This window comes from Aegilops tauschii, chromosome 2 (genome assembly GCF_002575655.3).
Source record: "Aegilops tauschii subsp. strangulata cultivar AL8/78 chromosome 2, Aet v6.0, whole genome shotgun sequence".
In the NCBI taxonomy this organism is placed as follows: Eukaryota; Viridiplantae; Streptophyta; class Magnoliopsida; order Poales; family Poaceae; genus Aegilops; species Aegilops tauschii.
In genome coordinates, this window is record NC_053036.3 from 392,545,626 (window position 1) to 392,565,472 (window position 19,847).

Here is a 19,847-nt window from a genome sequence, read left to right on the forward strand (position 1 = left end):
CGAGACAAGCTGTACATCCCGATGCACCATGCGCGCTACCACTGGGAGTACGACGTCCTGTTATCGTGGCCGGACATCAACTTCCCCCGCGACTGGCACCTCGACCCCCACTACATTCCGGTGCCAGCCGTGCCACAGTCACCGCATGCGCGTGCGGGGAAGATCCGCAAGCGGCGTGCTCTCCTGAGGCCGGTGCAGCGCCGCTACCCCGCGTACGCGCCAGACTCTCCCGACTAGGACGTCTGGTTCGCCTCCGAGCATGACGTGCGCCACCGCGGTGCCATCCAAATCGAGCCCAGCTTTGCACCACCACCCCTGGTGGTGGCGCAAGAGGACGAGGAGGCCGAGGCGGTGTACCTGGGCGCATTGGAGGAGGCCTACCAGCACACCCTCGAGGAGTCCAAGAGAGAGGAGGATGCCCGCTGGACTGGCCTGGAGGAGGCGCTCCAGCTCTTGACTGCGGGGGATTACGTCTACCCTCCACCACCACCACCACCTCCACCATCGCAGCCCAAGCCTGATCCCACGTCGGCAGCACCCGTCGCCACGGAGAGGTACCAGTGGGACGGCGTCGTGCGAGAGTGGGTCAGCACACCACCCGTGTGGCTAGGTGCGACGGAGGCGCGGGAGGCAGCCTATATCGAGCAGTGGAAGGCCCGTGCGCTGGCGGAGGAGCATGCCGACGGGGAGCGACGCATGCAGCTGGAGCGCAAGGAGGACGAGCGCCGACAGCGGTGGGCACGGAAGAAGGAGCAGGAGGAGCACGTGCGCCGTGCAGCAGAGCAGCCGCAACAACAGACGCGGGAGCAGGCGACGCTGACGGCCTACTAGCAGGCCTTCCCATGGGCTGCGGCACCCGCGTTCCTCGACCTCATCGGCTCTGAGGACGAGGGCGACGCCTAGGGCTGCAGGCTGGGGTGGCTGTGAGGTTGCAGTTTTTAAAAAATAATGTTTAATTATGTTTGAAGTGGACTTTGGGCGGTGGTTTAATGTCTAATTATGTTTTATTAATTTGTATGTTTTAAATTTAAATATTACATACCTAGTCGGGTTTTTTCTAATGATGTGGACTAATATGTCTGTTGTGTTGGACGCACCGACCGACCCAAATTTAAAACCGGAAACGCGTGTTGCTCTTTTGAATGGACAAAAAGCAGACAAATCCAAGGACTGTTTGCGTCAGCGCGTTGGAGTTGTCCTTAGGTCGTGCGTTCTTGTATGTTGTCACGGGAATGGGTAAAAATAGCACCAGGAACCTCAAGGCAACTGACGCCTATTTCTCATTTCCAGAGGTACCAAGGGGTAAACAGAAACGGTTGGGTGATTTGGGCGGGAGGGAGCGGTGAGCGCGAGTATAGCCACCGGGAGGGAAAGTGACCGGACCCGGGACCTCCGCAGTGCGCACTCCTTGGGGTTTGTAGTTTTGGGCTTTGGCCCGTTATTCCGCTTGCGCCACAGAGCCTACCACTCCCGGCACGTGGCGAGCACGTGAGGCCGATCCGAGTTAATGCCGCGCCCGTCGTCGCAGGCCATCGCCACCACCACAGCACATACATACGCCCTTCTTAATTCATTCATTCACAGCACTGCTGCCCTGCTGATGTCTTATTACCCAGCGCTGTTCCCTTAATGAATGGTGGACGCCCACCCACCACCAACGGATCGGTCCAATCCATTCCAAGCCACCGGTAGGTACGCACGCACGGACTGTGGACCGGGTCCAGGCATACCGGCAGGCCCTCCATGGATCACTGCTCCAAAGATTCTGCCTACCCGTGGAGACAAAGACGGAGGAGCTCGCCAAATGGAAATCACTCCTGGTTTACGCCGGGAGGCAGCTCCTCAGAGGCGGTAGGGTCCAGGGGTTTATGTATTGCAGTATTGCAGATCTGATGTTTACTGCACCACCACCACCACACCCCACCGTGCTCGATGAGCCACATGACTAATAGAAAAATGACTGCACACCACAGCACTGCACAGGCAGGCGAAGCATCATGTGATAAACTTTCGAATGAAACGAAATTCTCATCGGAGCAGGTTCACATGAATGAATGGCTCAGATTTGTTTGGCGTGCCTGTACTATTTTTGCACTCGCGACCTCAATTGCCAAATCGAACAATTTGACCAAGTTGGAAAGGAAAATCTCTATCTTGTACATATATGATAATAAGATGGGAAAATGCCTCGTCCTGTAGTATGGTGACACCAAGCTGGAGAGGAACAATGGTGATTAAGTTGTGCCGTCCCCTGGTCCTGCGAGGGATCACAACAAAGTGAGGCCATTTTGGACACGACTGAGTGAGCCCTTTGTTTTATCGATGGGATCAAGTGGGTGAAAGGGCTGTGCCATGAATCAACAAAATGGGGAGTGGGAGGGGGTGTGCACCTTTTGGAAGTGTGTTTGGCTGCTTCAAGGGTTCTCTGGCTCACGCGCGGCGCTAATCATCCAATGAGAATCCCTGCAGGACAGCCACATAGATCAGTTTGAAGCACAAGGACGATAAGGTTATCTGTGTAAACTGAAGGGCGGCCCGCTCTTGGTAAACTGTGGACGAAATGCTGACACTGACCTCGGCAGGATCAAACTTTGCACCCAGGCTGCTCAGTTTAGCATGGGCCTCCGCATAGTCTTTAAAGAATGCTTCCTCGTCTGCTGCATATTTCTCTGCATATACCTGAAAGCGTTGTGTATTCTCATGCAGTCAGTTCAGGAATTATTTCGCTCTCATAGGATGCCGAGAACATACAGTTTGAGCATCAGACTCACCTTGAATGCTGGGTCCTCAAATAATGCAGCATCTGTAGGCAACACCAGAAGATCCTGATCTCTTTTCTCTTTTATCTCCTAAAGTATCGCTACCAGCTCAGATCTAACAAACCAGATGAATTGTCCAGGCATGTCAAGTATTGAACGGGGCACTTACCTTGAAGTAACTGTTATCAAACTTCAGCCATTCAGCTGTCCATGATTGTCCACCAGGTGCACCAGGACCATTTTTCTGTCAAAGCAAATAATGGAAGAACATTACTCACGCAGGCAATTCACTTGTACATCTACATGGAGCAAGTGCACACAACATTAATGTTTTGAAGCGGGTACTATAAGGACTGTGTGCACAGTTTTGCATATCTCAACTGACATATCAGATGTAAACAAAGGCTAAGGAACATCATGTAAAGTGTACAAATCTTGAAAATAAGCACAGCTAGTTCCCAGAGAGAGTTTAAGTATGCAAATTTTAAGCAGTGGTCAATATGATACTGCAATGTGCTATGCAATCGTTAACCTGGGAATTACAACATCCAAGGTAGCATATACATACACAAAAAAGTTAAGAACAGCATACAGTATATTTTGTTTCAGGTTTCCCCCAGCCACTCCGTTCAGGCCTAGACCTTCCAAGTGTATGTGCCCCAGACAAAGCAACGATTTCCTGCAGATACAGGGTACACACAGCTCAACAACGCCAGCTGAAACAGCATGGGCAAACAGGTGACACAGATCATTATTTACATGCCTTGTCATCAAGGCCCATTCTGTAGAATACCAGCCTCAGGTGGTCAGCAGGAGCACTCGGGCCAGCATCTAAAAAACATAAACAACACATAATTGAAGAATTAGCAATCATCGTATTAAATGTATTTATCAATAAACGGGTGGCTTTTTTATCTCCCAATTATTAATAACAACTCCGAGCTTTTGATGTGGTGATAGAATTATCCAGTAAGATTATGGAGATAACAAATACAGTTGGTTTATATGCAAAGCAGTCAGGAGATGTTTCACATCTTTGAAACATAATTACAAACTCAAAGATGAGAGAGAGAAGGATATACAACACGATGAACTGGAATGTGCATTGAACAAAATTCCTAACCAGGAAGCTTCCCCTCAGGTGGACACTGCTCAGGTCCTGTGACATCAACCCGTCCATATTTCATTGGAATCTTTGGGCCACCAGCTTCCTGGTGCCAGATTGAGAAAAGAAAGGAAATTAGGTTTGAATACAGTATTGACATATTAACTCTAACTTAGATATAATGGGGGAAAGGTCAGACCTCAATTGCTGTAGCACTTGCCAACTGGAATAAATCTGCATAAGTGATACTTGGGTATTTGTCCTTGATTGGTTGCATAAGCTTTAGAGCATTTACCAAACCTAAGGATACCGATCAGGACTTTTAGTTACTAGCTGTCCACATAGGAGGAACAAAGAAATGTACTGGTGAAAATCCAGGTAACTGTACCAGCATTGGCTCCATGCTTCAATTCAACATCAAATCTTAAACTTCCATTAGCTCCACCTCGTTCTGGCCAATCATTAATATTCTTGTCATATGTGCCAGAATCATGCCACCCCAAACGAACCTTTGATGCAGTAAAACAAATAAAAATTTAATAATTTTCGAATGGATATAGAAAATCGACATGTATTAGAATGATAAAACCAAAGCAAATCGTTGTGTGCCACTGCATTGCATTAAGTAGTTGCATCAAAATAAAAAGTTTCACTTCTCCAATTTTCGTTTTGAAAAGTTTCTGTGGACAATGCTTATTTGGATAGATGGCATCTATTGATGCCTTAAGCTTCTATGACTGACACCTGGGAACAAGATAGTTTCCGACAAGGATAAACTTCCTATGACCATGTGAAAGGAAAAATGCAAGAAAATGTGGTAGATAAGAAATTAAAGAAGAGTTCTGCATGTGGATTTCATAATGCTCTTGATTTGTGTAGTGTCGATGCATCAATTGCCACTGTGGCATAACGTTCATATCGAACAACAACAACAACAATAAAGCCTTTAGTCCCAAATAAGTTGGGGTAGGCTAGAGTTGAAACCCATAAGATCTCGAAACCAACTCATGGTTCTGGCACGTGGATAGCTAACTTCCACGCGCCCCTGTCCATGGCTAGTTCTTTGGTGATATTCCAGTCCTTCAGATCTCTCTTTACGGATTCCTCCCATGTCAAGTTTGGTCTACCCGACCTCTCTTGACATTACCAGCACGCTTTAGCCGTCCGCTATGCACTGGAGCTTTTGGAGGCCTGTGCTGAATATGCCCAAACCATCTCAGACGATGTTGGACAAGATTCTCTTCAATCAGTGCTACCGCAACTCTATCCCGTATATCATCATTCCGGACCCAATCCTTTCTTGTGTGGCCACACATTCATCTCCGCATGCGCATCTTCGCTACACCTAACTATTGAACATGTCGCCTTTTAGTCGGCCAACACTCAGCGCCATACAACATTGCGGGTCAAATCAACGTCCTATAGAACCTGCCTTTTAGCTTTTGTGGCACTATCTTGTCACAGAGAACCCTAGAAGCTTGGCGTCAATTAATTCATCCGGCTTTGATTCGATGGCTCACATCTTCATCGGTATCACCATCCTTCTGCAGCATTGACCCCAAATGTCGAAAGGTGTCCTTCTGAGGTACCATCTGCCCATCAAGGCTAACCTCCTCCTCCTTGTACCTAGTAGTACTGAAACCGTACCTCATGTACTCGGTTTTAGCTCTACTAAGCCTAAAACCTTTCGATTCCAAAGTTTGTCTCCATAGCTCTAACTTTCTATTAACACCCGTCCGACTATCATCGACTAGCGCCACATCACCCGCAAAGAGCATACCCCATGGGATATCATGTATATCCCTTGTGACCTCATCCATCACCAAAGGAAAAAGATAAGGGCTCAAAGCTAACCCTTGGTGCAGTCCTATTTTAATAGGGAAGTCATCAGTGTCACCATCACTTGTTCGAACACTTGTCACAACATTAACGTACATGTCCTTGATGAGGGCATTGTACTTTGTTGGGGCTTTGTGTTTCTCCAAGACCCACCACATGACATTCCGCGGACAATTTCCTTTAAATTACTGCGTTTGATGGCTATGTAAGTAAAGTATTCTCATATCTTTATTAGTCAAAATGTCAAATCTCTTCACACATTTCATACTATTACAGGACAACACAAATATATCAAGTATAATCGTAATTTTGTCAATAAACTACACCCCATGCATCACAGAGAGGAGCATATTAAGATCCATAGTGAACAAATGGAGCGACACGCACTAATGGACACCAGAGCCTGGCACAAATAACACAAGAAAATAACTTGACACAAAGTCTAATTCAGAAAAGTTGCTGAAGTTTGTCAGGGTAAATGACTGATACTACCAATGGGGATAGATGAGCCTTTTCGAGACAGGCAAACTGCCTAACAAAGCACTTTACGATGTTAAATGGCAGATTCGCAGCACTGCTCTAAGGATCAAATTCACCTTATTCTCCTGATTGACGAGGCTGATTCAAGGCATAAATTTCCTAGTAGCCTAAAAGCGTGGCATCGTCGTGTCGCTATGCGGTACCATACCAGGATGGGGTGGCAGTGGGTTGTGTTGAGCAGCTCCCTGATGTCCTCGCGCGCGGCCTTCAGTTGTGCCGCGTCCGACGCCGCTGCCATGCACCTCACCGATCGCCCCCTCCCCACCGACTTGGCCTTCTGCGATCACACACATAACCAAACACAAGTCAGCAACGAGAACATTTGGGTTCAAACCCTGGGCCACCCGAACCTAATCGACACCGACCTGGGAGGGCCGAGAGGACGCGGCGCGGAGGCTGACGAGGCGGAGAGCCGGGGAGGACGAGGATGAGGAGCGGAAGAAGGCAGAGCTGGATGGCCCGGCGCGGCGGCCGGCCGGCAAGGGGCCGGATGAAGCGGCGGCGCGGAGGGTGGCGGCTGCGGCGAGACGCTCGGCCATGCTGGTGGGTTGGTGAGAGTAGACCAGACCGTGGCCCTTTGGAGTGAGGGAGGAGCTGCGGCTGGTTGACTGCTTTGAGAGGGAGGGCCAGCTCAGCACGGCTCCTGGGTTTTGAGGGGGTTTTCCTCGGCTCTTGCGGTTGGTGTCGCGGGCTCGGGGTCGGGGAAGAGGTTGGTTGGTCGGAGTGGAGGGGTGTCATGATCTTGAACACTAGAACAGCTAATTTTCAGAGAATTTCAGTAACTGGACCCGAATTGGAGGGAAAAGCTAGCTAGGGTTCTATCACCAAGAAAAGGAAAGTGGACCGATGTCAGCGTCCCAAATACAGGTGTCCCCTGCGAAAAAAAAAATACAGGTGCAGCCCAGGACAAGAGCAGCGTTGACGAGGCGGCAACAAGTCAGCTACAGGCGACCAATCAGGGGAGAGAGCGTGTCATCGCCAGGCCACCTAGGATCAAGCATCCGAGTCGCCGGTTCGTGGGCCCTGAATGGATGAATGCTATATAAGCAAGCTCCAGCGAAGGAAAGGATATCCTGGCTGGGATCACGGCAAACGGCACGGCTGGCACTTTTGTTTCCTTTACTTCTTACTTTCTTTCCAAGAGAACTCCTCCGGAGGAAGTGTATCATGAGTTAGAGACTATAATCCCCAATCCAACGAGTGAATAGATCAGGCACCTAACATCATGGTATCAGATAAGCCACCTACCACCCTTTCCTCGCCGCCGCCTACTACCCTTCCCCCGCCGCCGCCGCCATCAACTCTGTCACGCTGGACACGCGCCGCCAGAAGCAGGCGCGGGAGCATCTCATCGCCACCATGGATCCGGAGCTGCGCGCCTACCTCGATCGTCTGGATTCCAACACCAACGACCGCGCCGCCGCGACCAACGCCAAATACGACTCCATCATCGAGCGCCTCGACGCACAGACCGCGAGGATCGACTCGTTGGCCGCCTGGAAGCCGTAGCTCGAGGCTAGGTTCGCGAAACTGGAGCTCTCTGTTGCGGCCCTACAAGCCGCCTCAACGGTGACCGCTCCATCAAGTGGATCCCTGCCGCCCGCATCTCCTTCTGCGGCCGCGAGCGACAACCACAGGCAATCAGGCCACGGCGCACCGCTACACACCGGGGGGACTCCGTCGGTGACCCCTGAGTCACCGGCGTCTCCCCTGGTCACGGGTACGGCTGTGATCCCGTCTCAATTTCCATCTCCGCTGTCATCACAAGTGCTCGCATCACTCGGGCAAGCACCACCGCCGATGACTTTCCCGGTCTTCGTCGGAGAGAACCCATAACTCTAGAAAACACTGTGCGAACAGTATTTCAGATGTTCACGGTGCACGACTCCTATTGGGTTCCAATGGCGATCCTGAATTTTTGGGTGCCGCCGCGATTTGGTTGCAGTCAGTGCAGCTCAAAATCGCCGGCCTCAGTTGGGAATCCTTCACAGCGCTACTGTGCACGCGGTTCGGCCGTGATAAACACTAGTTGCTTATCAGACAATTTTACTCTATTCATCAGACTAGTTCAGTAGCTGATTTTATAGAAAGATTTGAAACACTGATGAATCATATGATTTCATACTCTAAACTGACACACCATTACTTCTTTCTTACACGCTTCATCGAGGGTCTGCGTGCGGACATTCGGGCGGTCGTGCTCATTCAGAGACCACCCGATCTCGATACAGCTTGTTCTCTGGCACTGCTCGAAGAGGAAGTTGCGATGGTGAAGTGTTCGGGCGCACTCAAAACATGCGAGCCCCACCGGCGCGTGCCTCTCTGCCAAGCACGCTGCTCCCAACCACCAGTACAACGCGAACAACAGTCCCACCTAGTGGCGCTGAAGATCGTCGCGGCACTGAAGTAGCAAGAGCAAATTCAGACAGTTCCAAGATCTCTGCACTTCGCACTTTCAGGCATGCCCGTGGGCTTTGTTTTAAGTGTGGAGAACGCTGGGGTAAGGATCACACCTGCCCAGCCACTGTCCAGATGCATGTGGTCGAAGAACTCCTGGCCTTATTTGCTACAGAAGAAACGTCCGGGGATGCCCAACAGGAGCATGCTGACACAGATGATGGTAACCTATGCACGATATCGAAACATGCAGTGGATGGATCTGCCGGCCCAGAGGTGATGCAATTACATGCTTGGATTCAGGGGCAAGAAGTCTCACTGTTGGTGGATTCTGGAAGCTCCTCATCTTTTGTTGATCATCGCCTGGCCACCAAGTTGCAGGGAGTCTGTAAACTGAACAAAACCTGCAGGGTCAAAGTGGCGGATGGCGCAGTACTAGTCTGCAACAGTTTCATTCCTAATTGTTCCTGGACATCACAAGGGCATGAGTTTGTTACTGACTTCAAATTGATTTCTCTGGGTGCATAAGACGCCATCTTGAGCATGGACTAGCTGAAGAAGCACAACCCTATGCATATCGATTGGGAGGAGCAGCACATGATAGTCAACACAGACCGAGGAGTAGTGGAACTTCAGGCAGTGTCTAACAGTCAACATCAGTGCTCTGCTATTTCATATCAAGAGCTCCTATCAGCATGCAAACAAGGCTCGGTAGCTTATGTGGTTCACTTGAATGTAGTGAGCGAAACTGGTGCATCAGAGGAAGCGATACCGGTGGAAATCCTCAGAGTATTGGAGCAGTATACGGATGTCTTTGAAGCACCCAAGGGACTACCTCCAAGGCGTGCTTGTGATCATAGGATCCCACTCATGGAGGGGGCTCAACCTGTTAACATGCGACCGTATTGCCACAAACCGGAGCTCAAGAACGAAATTGAGCGTCAGGTCAAGGAACTGCTGGATGCCGGTGTCATCAAAGAGAGCACCAGCCCCTTTTCCTCACCAGCACTGCTCGTTAAAAAGAAAGATGGCACATGGAGATTGTGTGTGGACTATAGATGCTTGAACGCCATGACAATTGTCAGCAAGTACCCAGTGCCCATTATCGATGAACTCCTCGACGAATTGGCAGGCGCCAAAATGGTTCTCTAAGTTGGATCTGCGCGCAGGCTACCACCAAATACGGCTGTCAGAAGGAGAGGAGTACAAAACGGCATTCACCACACACTCTGGTCATTGGGAGTTCCTCGTCTTGTCATTTGGATTAGCAGTTGGACCTTCCACGTTCATCGGAGATATCAACTGCACATTGCAACCTCTGTTGAGAGTATGTGTCATTCTGTTTTTTGACGACATCTTAGTCTTCAGTAAGACTCTGGCTCAGCATGTGGAAGACTTGAGACAAGTGATGTAGTTGCTACGACGATACCAGTGGCACGTGAAGCAGTCCAAGTGTGCTTTCGGGCAGCGCCGGATTGCCTACCTGGGGCATGTGATCGATGAACATGGTGTCTCCACAGACCCAAGCAAAATTGAAACTATCAAGACCTGGCCCACCCCACGCAACAACAAAGAAGTGTGAAGTTTCCTAGGATTGGCCGATTACTACTGAAAGTTTGTCAGGCATTTCGTCATCATCGCTAGACCTCTTTTCAATCTACTCAAGAAGAACCACCCGTTTGTCTGGACGACAGAAACTGCCAAGGCATTCACACTCCTACAGCAAAGCCTCATATAAGCACCAGTTTTGCAACTACCTGACTTCACCAAGCAGTTTGTCATTGACACGGATGCGTGTGATTACGGCGTGGGGGCAGTATTGCAACAAGGCGGGCACCCAATCGCTTACATGAGCAAGCCGCTCGCTTCTAAACACAGAGGTCTATCGACGTATGAAAAAGAATGCTTGGCCATCCTCATGGCAGTGGAGCAATGGCAGCCATATCTGCAGCATGATGAGTTCTTGATCCGCACGGATCAGCGCAGTTTGATTCACCTTGACGACCAACGTCTATCTACGGTATGGCAGAAAAAGGCTTTCACCAAGTTGCTCGGGCTACGATACAAGATTTCCTATAGGCAAGGCACCACAAACAATGCAGCAGATGCGCTGTCCAGGCGCAGTCATGCTCAGGAAAGCGCTTTAGCCGTCTCGATCAGTCAATCGGCTTGGATAGACAATGTCAGAGCAAGCTACAGCGACAACAATCATGCCAAGCAGCTCCTTGAACAGTTCTCCAAGCAAGAGGATCCCAAAGGGTGTTTCTCTGTTTCGGAGGGGCTGTTATACTTCAGAAACAGATTGTGGCTCGGTGGCTCCCCTACTATCCAACAGAAAGTTCTCCGCGCTTTCCATGACAGTACAGTCGATGGTCACTCAGGCTTCCCTGTGACCTACAGGCGTTTGCGGCGGCTGTTTGCCTGGCCCAAAATGAAATAGATCATCAAGCAATATGTTCAGAGTTGTGTAATCTGCCAGCAAGCAAAACCAGAGCGGGTCAAATACCCGGGTCTGCTCGAACCAATTCCTCTGCCTAAGGGTGCTTCGCAAGTTGTTACTATGGATTTCATAGATGGTCTTCCGCAATAGGGCAAAGCAAACTGCATTCTGGCCGTTGTGGACAAATTCACACGGTATGCTCATTTTTTTGCCACTCCAACACCCATTCACAAGCTCCATGGGCTACCCAAAGCCATCGTCTCAGATCGGGATCCAGTCTTTACTAGTAAGTTTTGGCGTGAGCTTTTCTGCATCATCGGCTCAGATCTCAACATGAGGACACCGTACCATCCTCGGACAGACGGTCAGTCAGAACAGGTGAACCAATGCCTTGAGATACATCTCCGATGTTTCATCCACGCATGCCCAAATCACTGGAGCCAGTTCCTCTCTCTCTCTCTCGCGGAATTCTGGTACAACTCCAGTTACCATTCTGCCCTGGACATGTCACCCTTCCATGCACTATATGGGCATGAACCCAGGCATTGGGGAATCGAAGCAGCATCAACTTGCACAATCCCAGCCCTGAAGGACTGGCTGGAGGAGAGAAAAACAATGCAGCAGGTCCTAAAGCAGCATCTGCACTGGCTGAAGGACTGAACTAATTATCATGAACATAGTCTAAATTGTTTTTGCAAATTATGTTGTAGATCAATAGCTCATGCTGCAGCTCCCTGCTTTAATACGTTCCTAGAGAAAGGCTAAGTTGAAAGATATTGTAAGCAATTATGCGGACTAGGTCCGTAGTCTGAGGATTGTCCTCACTGCTGCACAGAAGGCTTATGTCCTTGATGCACCTCTCGATGTGCCAACCCCTATAGTGTCGTTTGTGGATGTTGTGAATGTCTGGCAGGCACGTTCTGATGACTACTCGATAGTTAAGTGCGCCATACTTTACGGCTTAGAAATCAGGGGCCCAAAGACGTTTTGAATGCCACAGAGCATATGAGATGTTCCAAGAGCTGAAATTGGTATTTCAGGTTCATGCCCGTGTTGAGAGGTATAAGACCTCTGACAAGTTCTTTGCCTGCAAGATGGAGGAGAACAACTCAGTTAGTGAGCATGTGCTCTAAGTGTATGGGTGCTACAATCACTTGAATCAAGTGGGAGTTCATCTTCCAGATAAGACAATGGTTGACAAAGTTTTCCAGTCACTGCCACCAAGCCATAAGGGTTTTGTGATGAACTATAATATGCAAGGGATGGAGAAAACGATCCCCGAGCTATTCGCAATGCTTAAAGGCCGCAGAGGTAGAAATCAAGAAAGAGCATCAAGTGTTGATGGTCAATAAGGCCACCAGTTTCAAGAAGGGTAAGGGAAAGAAAGGAACTTCAAGAAGAATGGCAAGACAGTTGCCGCTCCCGTGAAGAAACCCAAGGCCGGACCCAAACCAGGGACTGAGTGCTTCTATTGCAAGGGGAGGGGTCACTAGAAGCGGAACTGCCCCAAGTACTTGGCAGATAAGAAGGATGGCAACGTTAAATGTAGGTATATTTGATATACATGTTATTGATGTGTACCTAACTAGTGCTTGTAGTAGCGTCTGGGTATTTGATACGTCTCCAACGTATCTATAATTTTTTATTGTTCCATGCTATATTATATTCTGTTTTGGATGTTAATGGGCTTTATTATACACTTTTATATAATTTTTGGGACTAACCTATTAACCGGAGGCCCAACCCAAATTGCTGTTTTTTGCCTATTTTAGTGTTTCGAAGGAAAAGAATATCAAACGGAGTTCAAACGGAATGAAACCTTCGGGAACGTGATTTTCGGAACAAACTTGATCCAGAGGACTTGGAGTCTACATAAAGCAATCAACGAGGAAGGCACGAGGCAGGGGGGCGCGCCTACCCCCCTGGGCGCGCCCTCCACCCTCGTGGGCCCCTCGTTGCTCCACCGACGTACTTCTTCCTCCTATATATACCTACGTACCCCCAAACCATCATATATGGAGCCAAAACCCTATTTCCACCGCCGCAACCTTCTGTACCCGTGAGATCCCATCTTGGGGCCTTTTCCGGCGCTCCGCCAGAGGGGGCATTGATCACGGAGGGCTTCTACATCAACACCATAGCCTCTCCGATGATGTGTGAGTAGTTTACCTCAGACCTTCGGGTCCATAGTTATTAGCTAGATGGCTTCTTCTCTCTCTTTGGATTTGAATACAAACTTCTCCTCGATCTTCTTGGAGATCTATTCGATGTAATCTTCTTTTGCGGTGTGTTTGTCGAGATCCGATGAATTGTGGGTTTATGATCAAGATTATCTATGAACAATATTTGAATCTCCTCTGAATTCTTTTATGTATGATTGGTTATCTTTGCAAGTCTCTTCGAATTATCAGTTTGGTTTGGCCTACTAGATTGATCTTTCTTGCAATGGGAGAAGTGCTTAGCTTTGGGTTCAATCTTGCGGTGCTCGATCCCAGTGACAGAAAGGGAAACGACACGTATTGTATTGTTGCCATCGAGGATAAAAAGATGGGGTTTATATCATATTGCATGAGTTTATCCATCTACATCATGTCATCTTACTTAAAGCATTACTCTGTTCTTATGAACTTAATACTGTAGATGCATGCTGGATAGCGGTCGATGTGTGGAGTAATAGTAGTAGATGCAGAATCGTTTCGGTCTACTTGTCACGGACGTGATGCCTATATACATGATCATACCTAGATATTCTCATAACTATGCTCAATTCTATCAATTGCTCGACAGTAATTCGTTTACCCATTGTAATACTTATGCTATCTTGAGAGAAGCCACTAGTGAAACCTATGGCCCCCGGGTCTATCTTCCATCATATTAATCTCCCGACAACAAGCTATTTCTGGCGCCGTTTATTTTGCTTTCTTTATTTTTACTCTTTATCATAAAAATACCAAAAATATTATCTTATCATATCTATCAGATCTCACTCTCGTAAGTGACCGTGAAGGGATTGACAACCCTTTTATTGCGTTGGTTGCGAGGTTCTTATTTGTTTGTGTAGGTACGTGGGACTCGAGCGTGGTCTTCTACTGGATTGATACCTTGGTTCTCAAAAACTGAGGGAAATACTTACGCTACTTTACTGCATCACCCTTTCCTCTTCAAGGGTAAACCAACGCGGTGCTCAAGAGGTAGCAAGAAGGATTTCTGGCGGCGTTGCCGGGGAGTCTACGCACAAGTCAAGACATACCAAGTACCCATCACAAACTCTTATCCCTCGCACTACATTATTTCCCATTTGCCTCTCCCCCACTTCACCCTTGTCGTTTTATTCGCCCTCTCTTTTCCGTTCGCCTTTTTTCCGCTTGTTTCTTGTTTTCTTGTGTGTTGGATTGCTTGCTTGTCACGATGACTCAAGATAATACTAAATTGTGTGACTTTGCCAATACCAACAACAATGATTTTCTTAGCACTCCGATTGCTCCTCTTACCGATGCTGAATCTTGTGAAATTAATGCTGCTTTGTTGAATCTTGTCATGAAAGATCAATTCGCCGGCCTTCCTAGTGAAGATGCCGCTACCCATCTAGCTTCGTTGATTTGTGTGATATGCAAAAGAAGAAAGATGTGGACAATGATATTGTTAAATTGAAGCTATTTTCTTTTTCGCTTAGAGATCGTGCTAAAGCTTGGTTTTCGTCTTTGCCTAAAAATAGTACTAATTCTTGGAATAAGTGCAAAGATGCTTTTATCTCTAAGTATTTTCCTCCCGCTAAAATCATCTCTCTTAGAAACGTATCATGAATTTTAAGCAACTTGATCATGAACATGTTGCACAAGCTTTGGAGAGGATGAAATTAATGATACGTAATTGCCCTACACATGGTTTGAATCTTTGGATGATTATACAAATTTTTTATGCCGGATTGAATTTTGCTTCTAGAAATCTTTTAGATTCGGCCGCGGGAGGCACTTTTATGGAAATCACTTTAGGAGAAGCTACTAAACTCCTAGATAATATTATGGTTAATTATTCTCAATGGCACACTGAAAGATCTACTAGTAAAAAGGTGCATGCGATAGAAGAAATTAATGTTTTGAGTGGAAAGATGGATGAACTTATGAAATTATTTGCTAATAAGACCGTTTCTTCTGATCCTAATGATGTGCCTTTGTCTACCTTGATTGAGAATAATAATGAATCTATGGATGTGAATTTTGTTGGTAGGAATAATTTTGGTAACAACGCGTATAGAGGAAACTTTAATCCTAGGTCGTTCCCTAGTAATCCCTCTAATAATTATGGTAATTCCTACAACAATTCTTTTGGAAATTTTAATAAGATGCCCTCTGAATTTGAGACTAGTGTTAAGGAGTTTATGAATTCGCAAAAGAATTTCAATGCTTTGCTTGAAGAAAAATTGCTTAAGGTTGATGAATTGGCTAGGAACATTGATAGAATTTCTCTTGATGTTGATTCTTTGAAACTTAGATCTATTCCACCTAAGCATGATATCAATGAGTCTCTCAAAGCCATGAGAATTTCCATTGATGAGTGCAAAGAAAGAACCGCTAGGATGCGTGCTAAGAAAGATTGCTTTGTGAAAGCGTGTTCTTCTAGTTTCTATGAAAATAAAGATGAATATCTAAAAGTTATTGATGTGTCTCCTATTAAATCTTTGTTTTGCAATATGAATCTTGATAATGATGGGACTGGAGATGAGTCACCTTTACCTAGAAGGCGTCCCAAAAATTCGGAGTTTTTAGATCTTGATGCAAAAATTGGTAAAAGTGGGAAGAGGTCAAAACTTTAGATATTAATGAACCCACTATTTTGGATTTCAAGGAATTTAATTATGATAATTGATCTTTGATATATTGTATTTCCTTGTTGCAATCTGTGCTAAATTCTCCTCATGCTTATAGTCAAAATAAAGCTTTTACTAAACATATCGTTGATGCTTTGATGCAATCTTATGAAGAAAAACTTGAGTTGGAAGTTTCTATCCCTAGAAAACTTTATGATGAGTGGGAACCTACTATTAAAATTAGAATTAAAGATCATGAATGCTATGCTTTGTGTGATTTGGGTGCTAGTGTTTCCACGATTCCAAAAACCTTATGTGATTTGCTAGGATTCCGTGAATTTGATGATTGTTCTTTAAACTTGCACCTTGCGGATTCCACTATTAAGAAACCTATGGGAAGAATTAATGATGTTCTTATTGTTGCAAATAGGAACTATGTGCCCGTAGATTTCATTGTTCTTGACATAGATTGCAATCCTTCATGTCCTATTATTATTGGTAGACCTTTACTTAGAACGATTGGTGCAGTTATTGATATGAAGGAAGGGAATATTATATTCCAATTTCCATTAAGGAAAGGTATGGAACACTTTCCTAGATAGAAAATAAAATTACCATATGAATCTATTATGAGAGCTACTTATGGATTGCCCACCAAAGATGGCAATACCTAGATCTATCCTTGCTTTTATGCCTAGCTAGGGGCGTTAAACGATAGCGCTTGTTGGGAGGCAATCCAATTTTATTTTAGTTTTTTGCTTTTTGCTTCTGTTTAGGAATAAATATTTGATCTAGCCTCTGGTTAGATTTGTTTTTATGTTTTAATTAGTGTTTGTGCCAAGTTAAACCTATAGGATCTTCTTGGATGATAGTTATTTGATCTTGCTGAAAATTCCAGAAACTTTCCGTTCACGAAAACAATTGTTTAAAATCACCAGAACGTGATAAAATACTAATTCCAATTGCAGTAGATCAATAAACAAATTGTCTAGGTCTTCCTATTTTGTTAGAATTGTTTGAGTTCCAGAAGTCTGCGTTAGTTACAGATTACTACAAACTGTTCTGTTTTTGACAGATTCTGTTTTTCGTGTGTTGTTTGCTTATTTTGATGAATCTATGGCTAGTAAAAGAGTTTATAAACCATAGAGAAGTTGGAATACATTAGGTTTAACACCAATATAAATAAATAATGAGTTCAATACAGTACCTTGAAGTGGTGTTTTGTTTTCTTTCGCTAACGGAGCTCATGAGATTTTCTGTTGAGTTTTGTGTTGTGAAGTTTTCAAGTTTTGGGTAAAGATTTGATGGATTATGGAACAAGGAGTGGCAAGAGCCTAAGCTTGGGGATTCCCATGGCACCCCAAGGTAATCTAAGGACACCAAAAAGCCAAAGCTTGGGGGTGCCCCGGAAGGCATCCCCTCTTTCGTCTTCGTCTATCGGTAACTTTACTTGGAGCTATATATTTATTCACCACATGATATGTGTTTTGCTTGGAGCGTCTTGTATGATTTGAGTCTTTGCTTTTTAGTTTACCACAATCATCCTTGCTGTACACACCTTTTGAGAGAGACACACATGATTCGGAATTTATTAGAATACTCTATGTGCTTCACTTATATCTTTTGAGCTATATAGTTTTTGCTCAAGTGCTTCACTTATATCTTTTAGAGCACGGTGGTGGATTTGTTTTATAGAAACTTTTGTTCCCTCATGCTTCACTTATATTATTTTGAGAGTCCTACAAAACAGCATGGTAATTTGCTTTAATCATAAAAATTGGTCCTAATATGATAGGCATCCAATATTAGTAATTTTTTTTCTTATGAGTGTGTTGAATACTATGAGAAGTTTGATGCTTGATAATTGTTTGAGATATGAAGATGGTGATATTAGAGTCATGCTAGTTGAGTGGTTATGAATTTGAGAAATACTTGTGTTAAAGTTTGTGATTCCCGTAGCATGCACGTATGGTGAACCGTTATGTGATGAAGTCGGAGCATGATTTATTTATTGATTGTCTTCCTTATGAGTGGCGGTCGGGGACGAGCGATGGTCTTTTCCTACCAATCTATCCCCCTAGGAGCATGCGCGTAATACTTTGTTTCGATAACTAATAGATTTTTGCAACAAGTATATGAGTTCTTTATGACTAATGTTGAGTCCATGGATTATACGCACTCTCACCCTTCCACCATTGCTAGCCTCTCTAGTATCGCGCAACTTTCGCCGGTACCATAGACCCACCATATACCTTCCTCAAAAGAGCCACCATACCTATCTACCATGGCATTTCCATAGCCATTCCGAGATATATTGCCATGCAACTTACCATCATTTCGTTCACTATGACACGCTTCATCATTGTCATAATTGCTTTGCGTGATCATGTAGTTGACATCGTATTTGTGGCAAAGCCACCGTTCATGATTCTTTCATACATGTCACTCTTGATTCATTGCATATCCCGGTACACCGCCAGAGGCATTCACATAGAGTCATATTTTGTTCTAAGTATTGAGTTGTAATTCTTGAGTTGTAAGTAAATAAAAGTGTGATGATCATCATTATTAGAGCATTGTCCCAAGTGAGGAAAGGATTATGGAGACTATGATTCCCCCACAAGTCGGGATGAGACTCCGGACAAAAAAAAGAAAGGCCATATATAAAAAAAGAGAAGGCCAAAAAAATGAGAGAAAAAGAGAGAAGGGACAATGCTACTATCCTTTTTCCACACTTGGGCTTCAAAGTAGCACCATGATCTTCATGGTAGAGAGTCTCCTATGATATCACTTTCATATACTAGTGGGAATTTTTCATTATAGAACTTGGCTTGTATATTCCAATGATGGGCTTCCTCAAAATGCCCTAGGTCTTCATGAGCAAGTGAGTTGGATGCACACCCACTTAGTTTCTTTTGTTGAGCTTTCACATACTTATAGCTCTAGTGCATCCGTTGCATGGCAATCCCTACTCACTCGCATTGATATCTATTAATGGGCATCTCCATAGACTATCTTCTCCTTTTTTGTCTTCTCCACAACCACCATTCTATTCCACATATAGTGGTATGTCCATGGCTCACGCTCATGTATTGCGTGAAGATTGAAAAAGTTTGAGAACACCAAAAGTATGAAACAATTGCTTGGCTTGTCATCGGGGTTGTGCATGATTTAAATATTTTGTGTGGTGAAGATAGAGCATAGCCAGACTATATGATTTTGTAGGGATAAATTTCTTTGGCCATGTTATTTTGAGAAGACATAATTGCTTAGTTAGTATGCTTGAAGTATTATTATTTTTATGTCAATATTAAACTTTTATCTTGAATCTTTCGGATCTGAATATTCATACCACAAATAAGAGAATTACATTGAAAATTATGCTAAGTAGCATTCCACATCAAAAATTATGTTTTTTTTATCATTTACCTACTCGAGGACGAGCGGGAATTAAGCTTGGGGATGCTTGATACGTCTCCAACATATCTATAATTTTTGATTGTTCCATGCTATATTATATTCTGTTTTGGATGTTTAATGGGCTTTATTATACACTTTTATATTATTTTTGGGACTAACCTATTAACTGGAGGCCCAGCCCAAATTGCTGTTTTTTGCCTATTTTAGTGTTTTGAAGGAAAAGAATATCAAACGGAGTCCAAACGGAATGAAACCTTCGGGAACGTGATTTTCGGAACAAACGTGATCCAGAGGACTTGGAGTCTACGTACAGTAATCAACGAGGAAGGCACGAGGCAGGGGGCGCGCCCTCCACCCTCGTGGGCCCCTCGTTGCTCCACCGACGTACTTCTTCCTCCTATATATACCTACGTACCCCCAAACCATCATATACGGAGCCAAAACCCTATTTCCACTGCCGCAACCTTCTATACCCGTGAGATCCCATCTTGGGGCCTTTTCCGGCGCTCCACCGGAGGGGGCATTGATCACGGAGGGCTT

General features: G+C 45.5%; 1 protein-coding gene across 1 annotated transcript; it reads right to left on the reverse strand.

Annotated features, from left to right (window-relative positions):
- Positions 1 to 2,000: 2,000 nt before the first annotated feature.
- Positions 2,001 to 6,956, reverse strand: LOC109747802 (probable L-ascorbate peroxidase 7, chloroplastic). Its single transcript, XM_020306824.4, has 12 exons — positions 6,609 to 6,956; positions 6,392 to 6,520; positions 4,253 to 4,373; positions 4,064 to 4,164; positions 3,883 to 3,970; positions 3,523 to 3,590; positions 3,352 to 3,438; positions 2,929 to 3,003; positions 2,772 to 2,849; positions 2,575 to 2,679; positions 2,391 to 2,463; positions 2,001 to 2,257 (listed from the first exon to the last, which is right to left on the reverse strand). Exons 1-11 carry the CDS (start codon positions 6,780 to 6,782, stop codon positions 2,443 to 2,445), a joined length of 1,047 nt encoding a protein of 348 aa, XP_020162413.1. The 5' UTR covers positions 6,783 to 6,956; the 3' UTR covers positions 2,001 to 2,257; positions 2,391 to 2,442.
- Between the last annotated feature and the right edge of the window lie 12,891 nt (positions 6,957 to 19,847).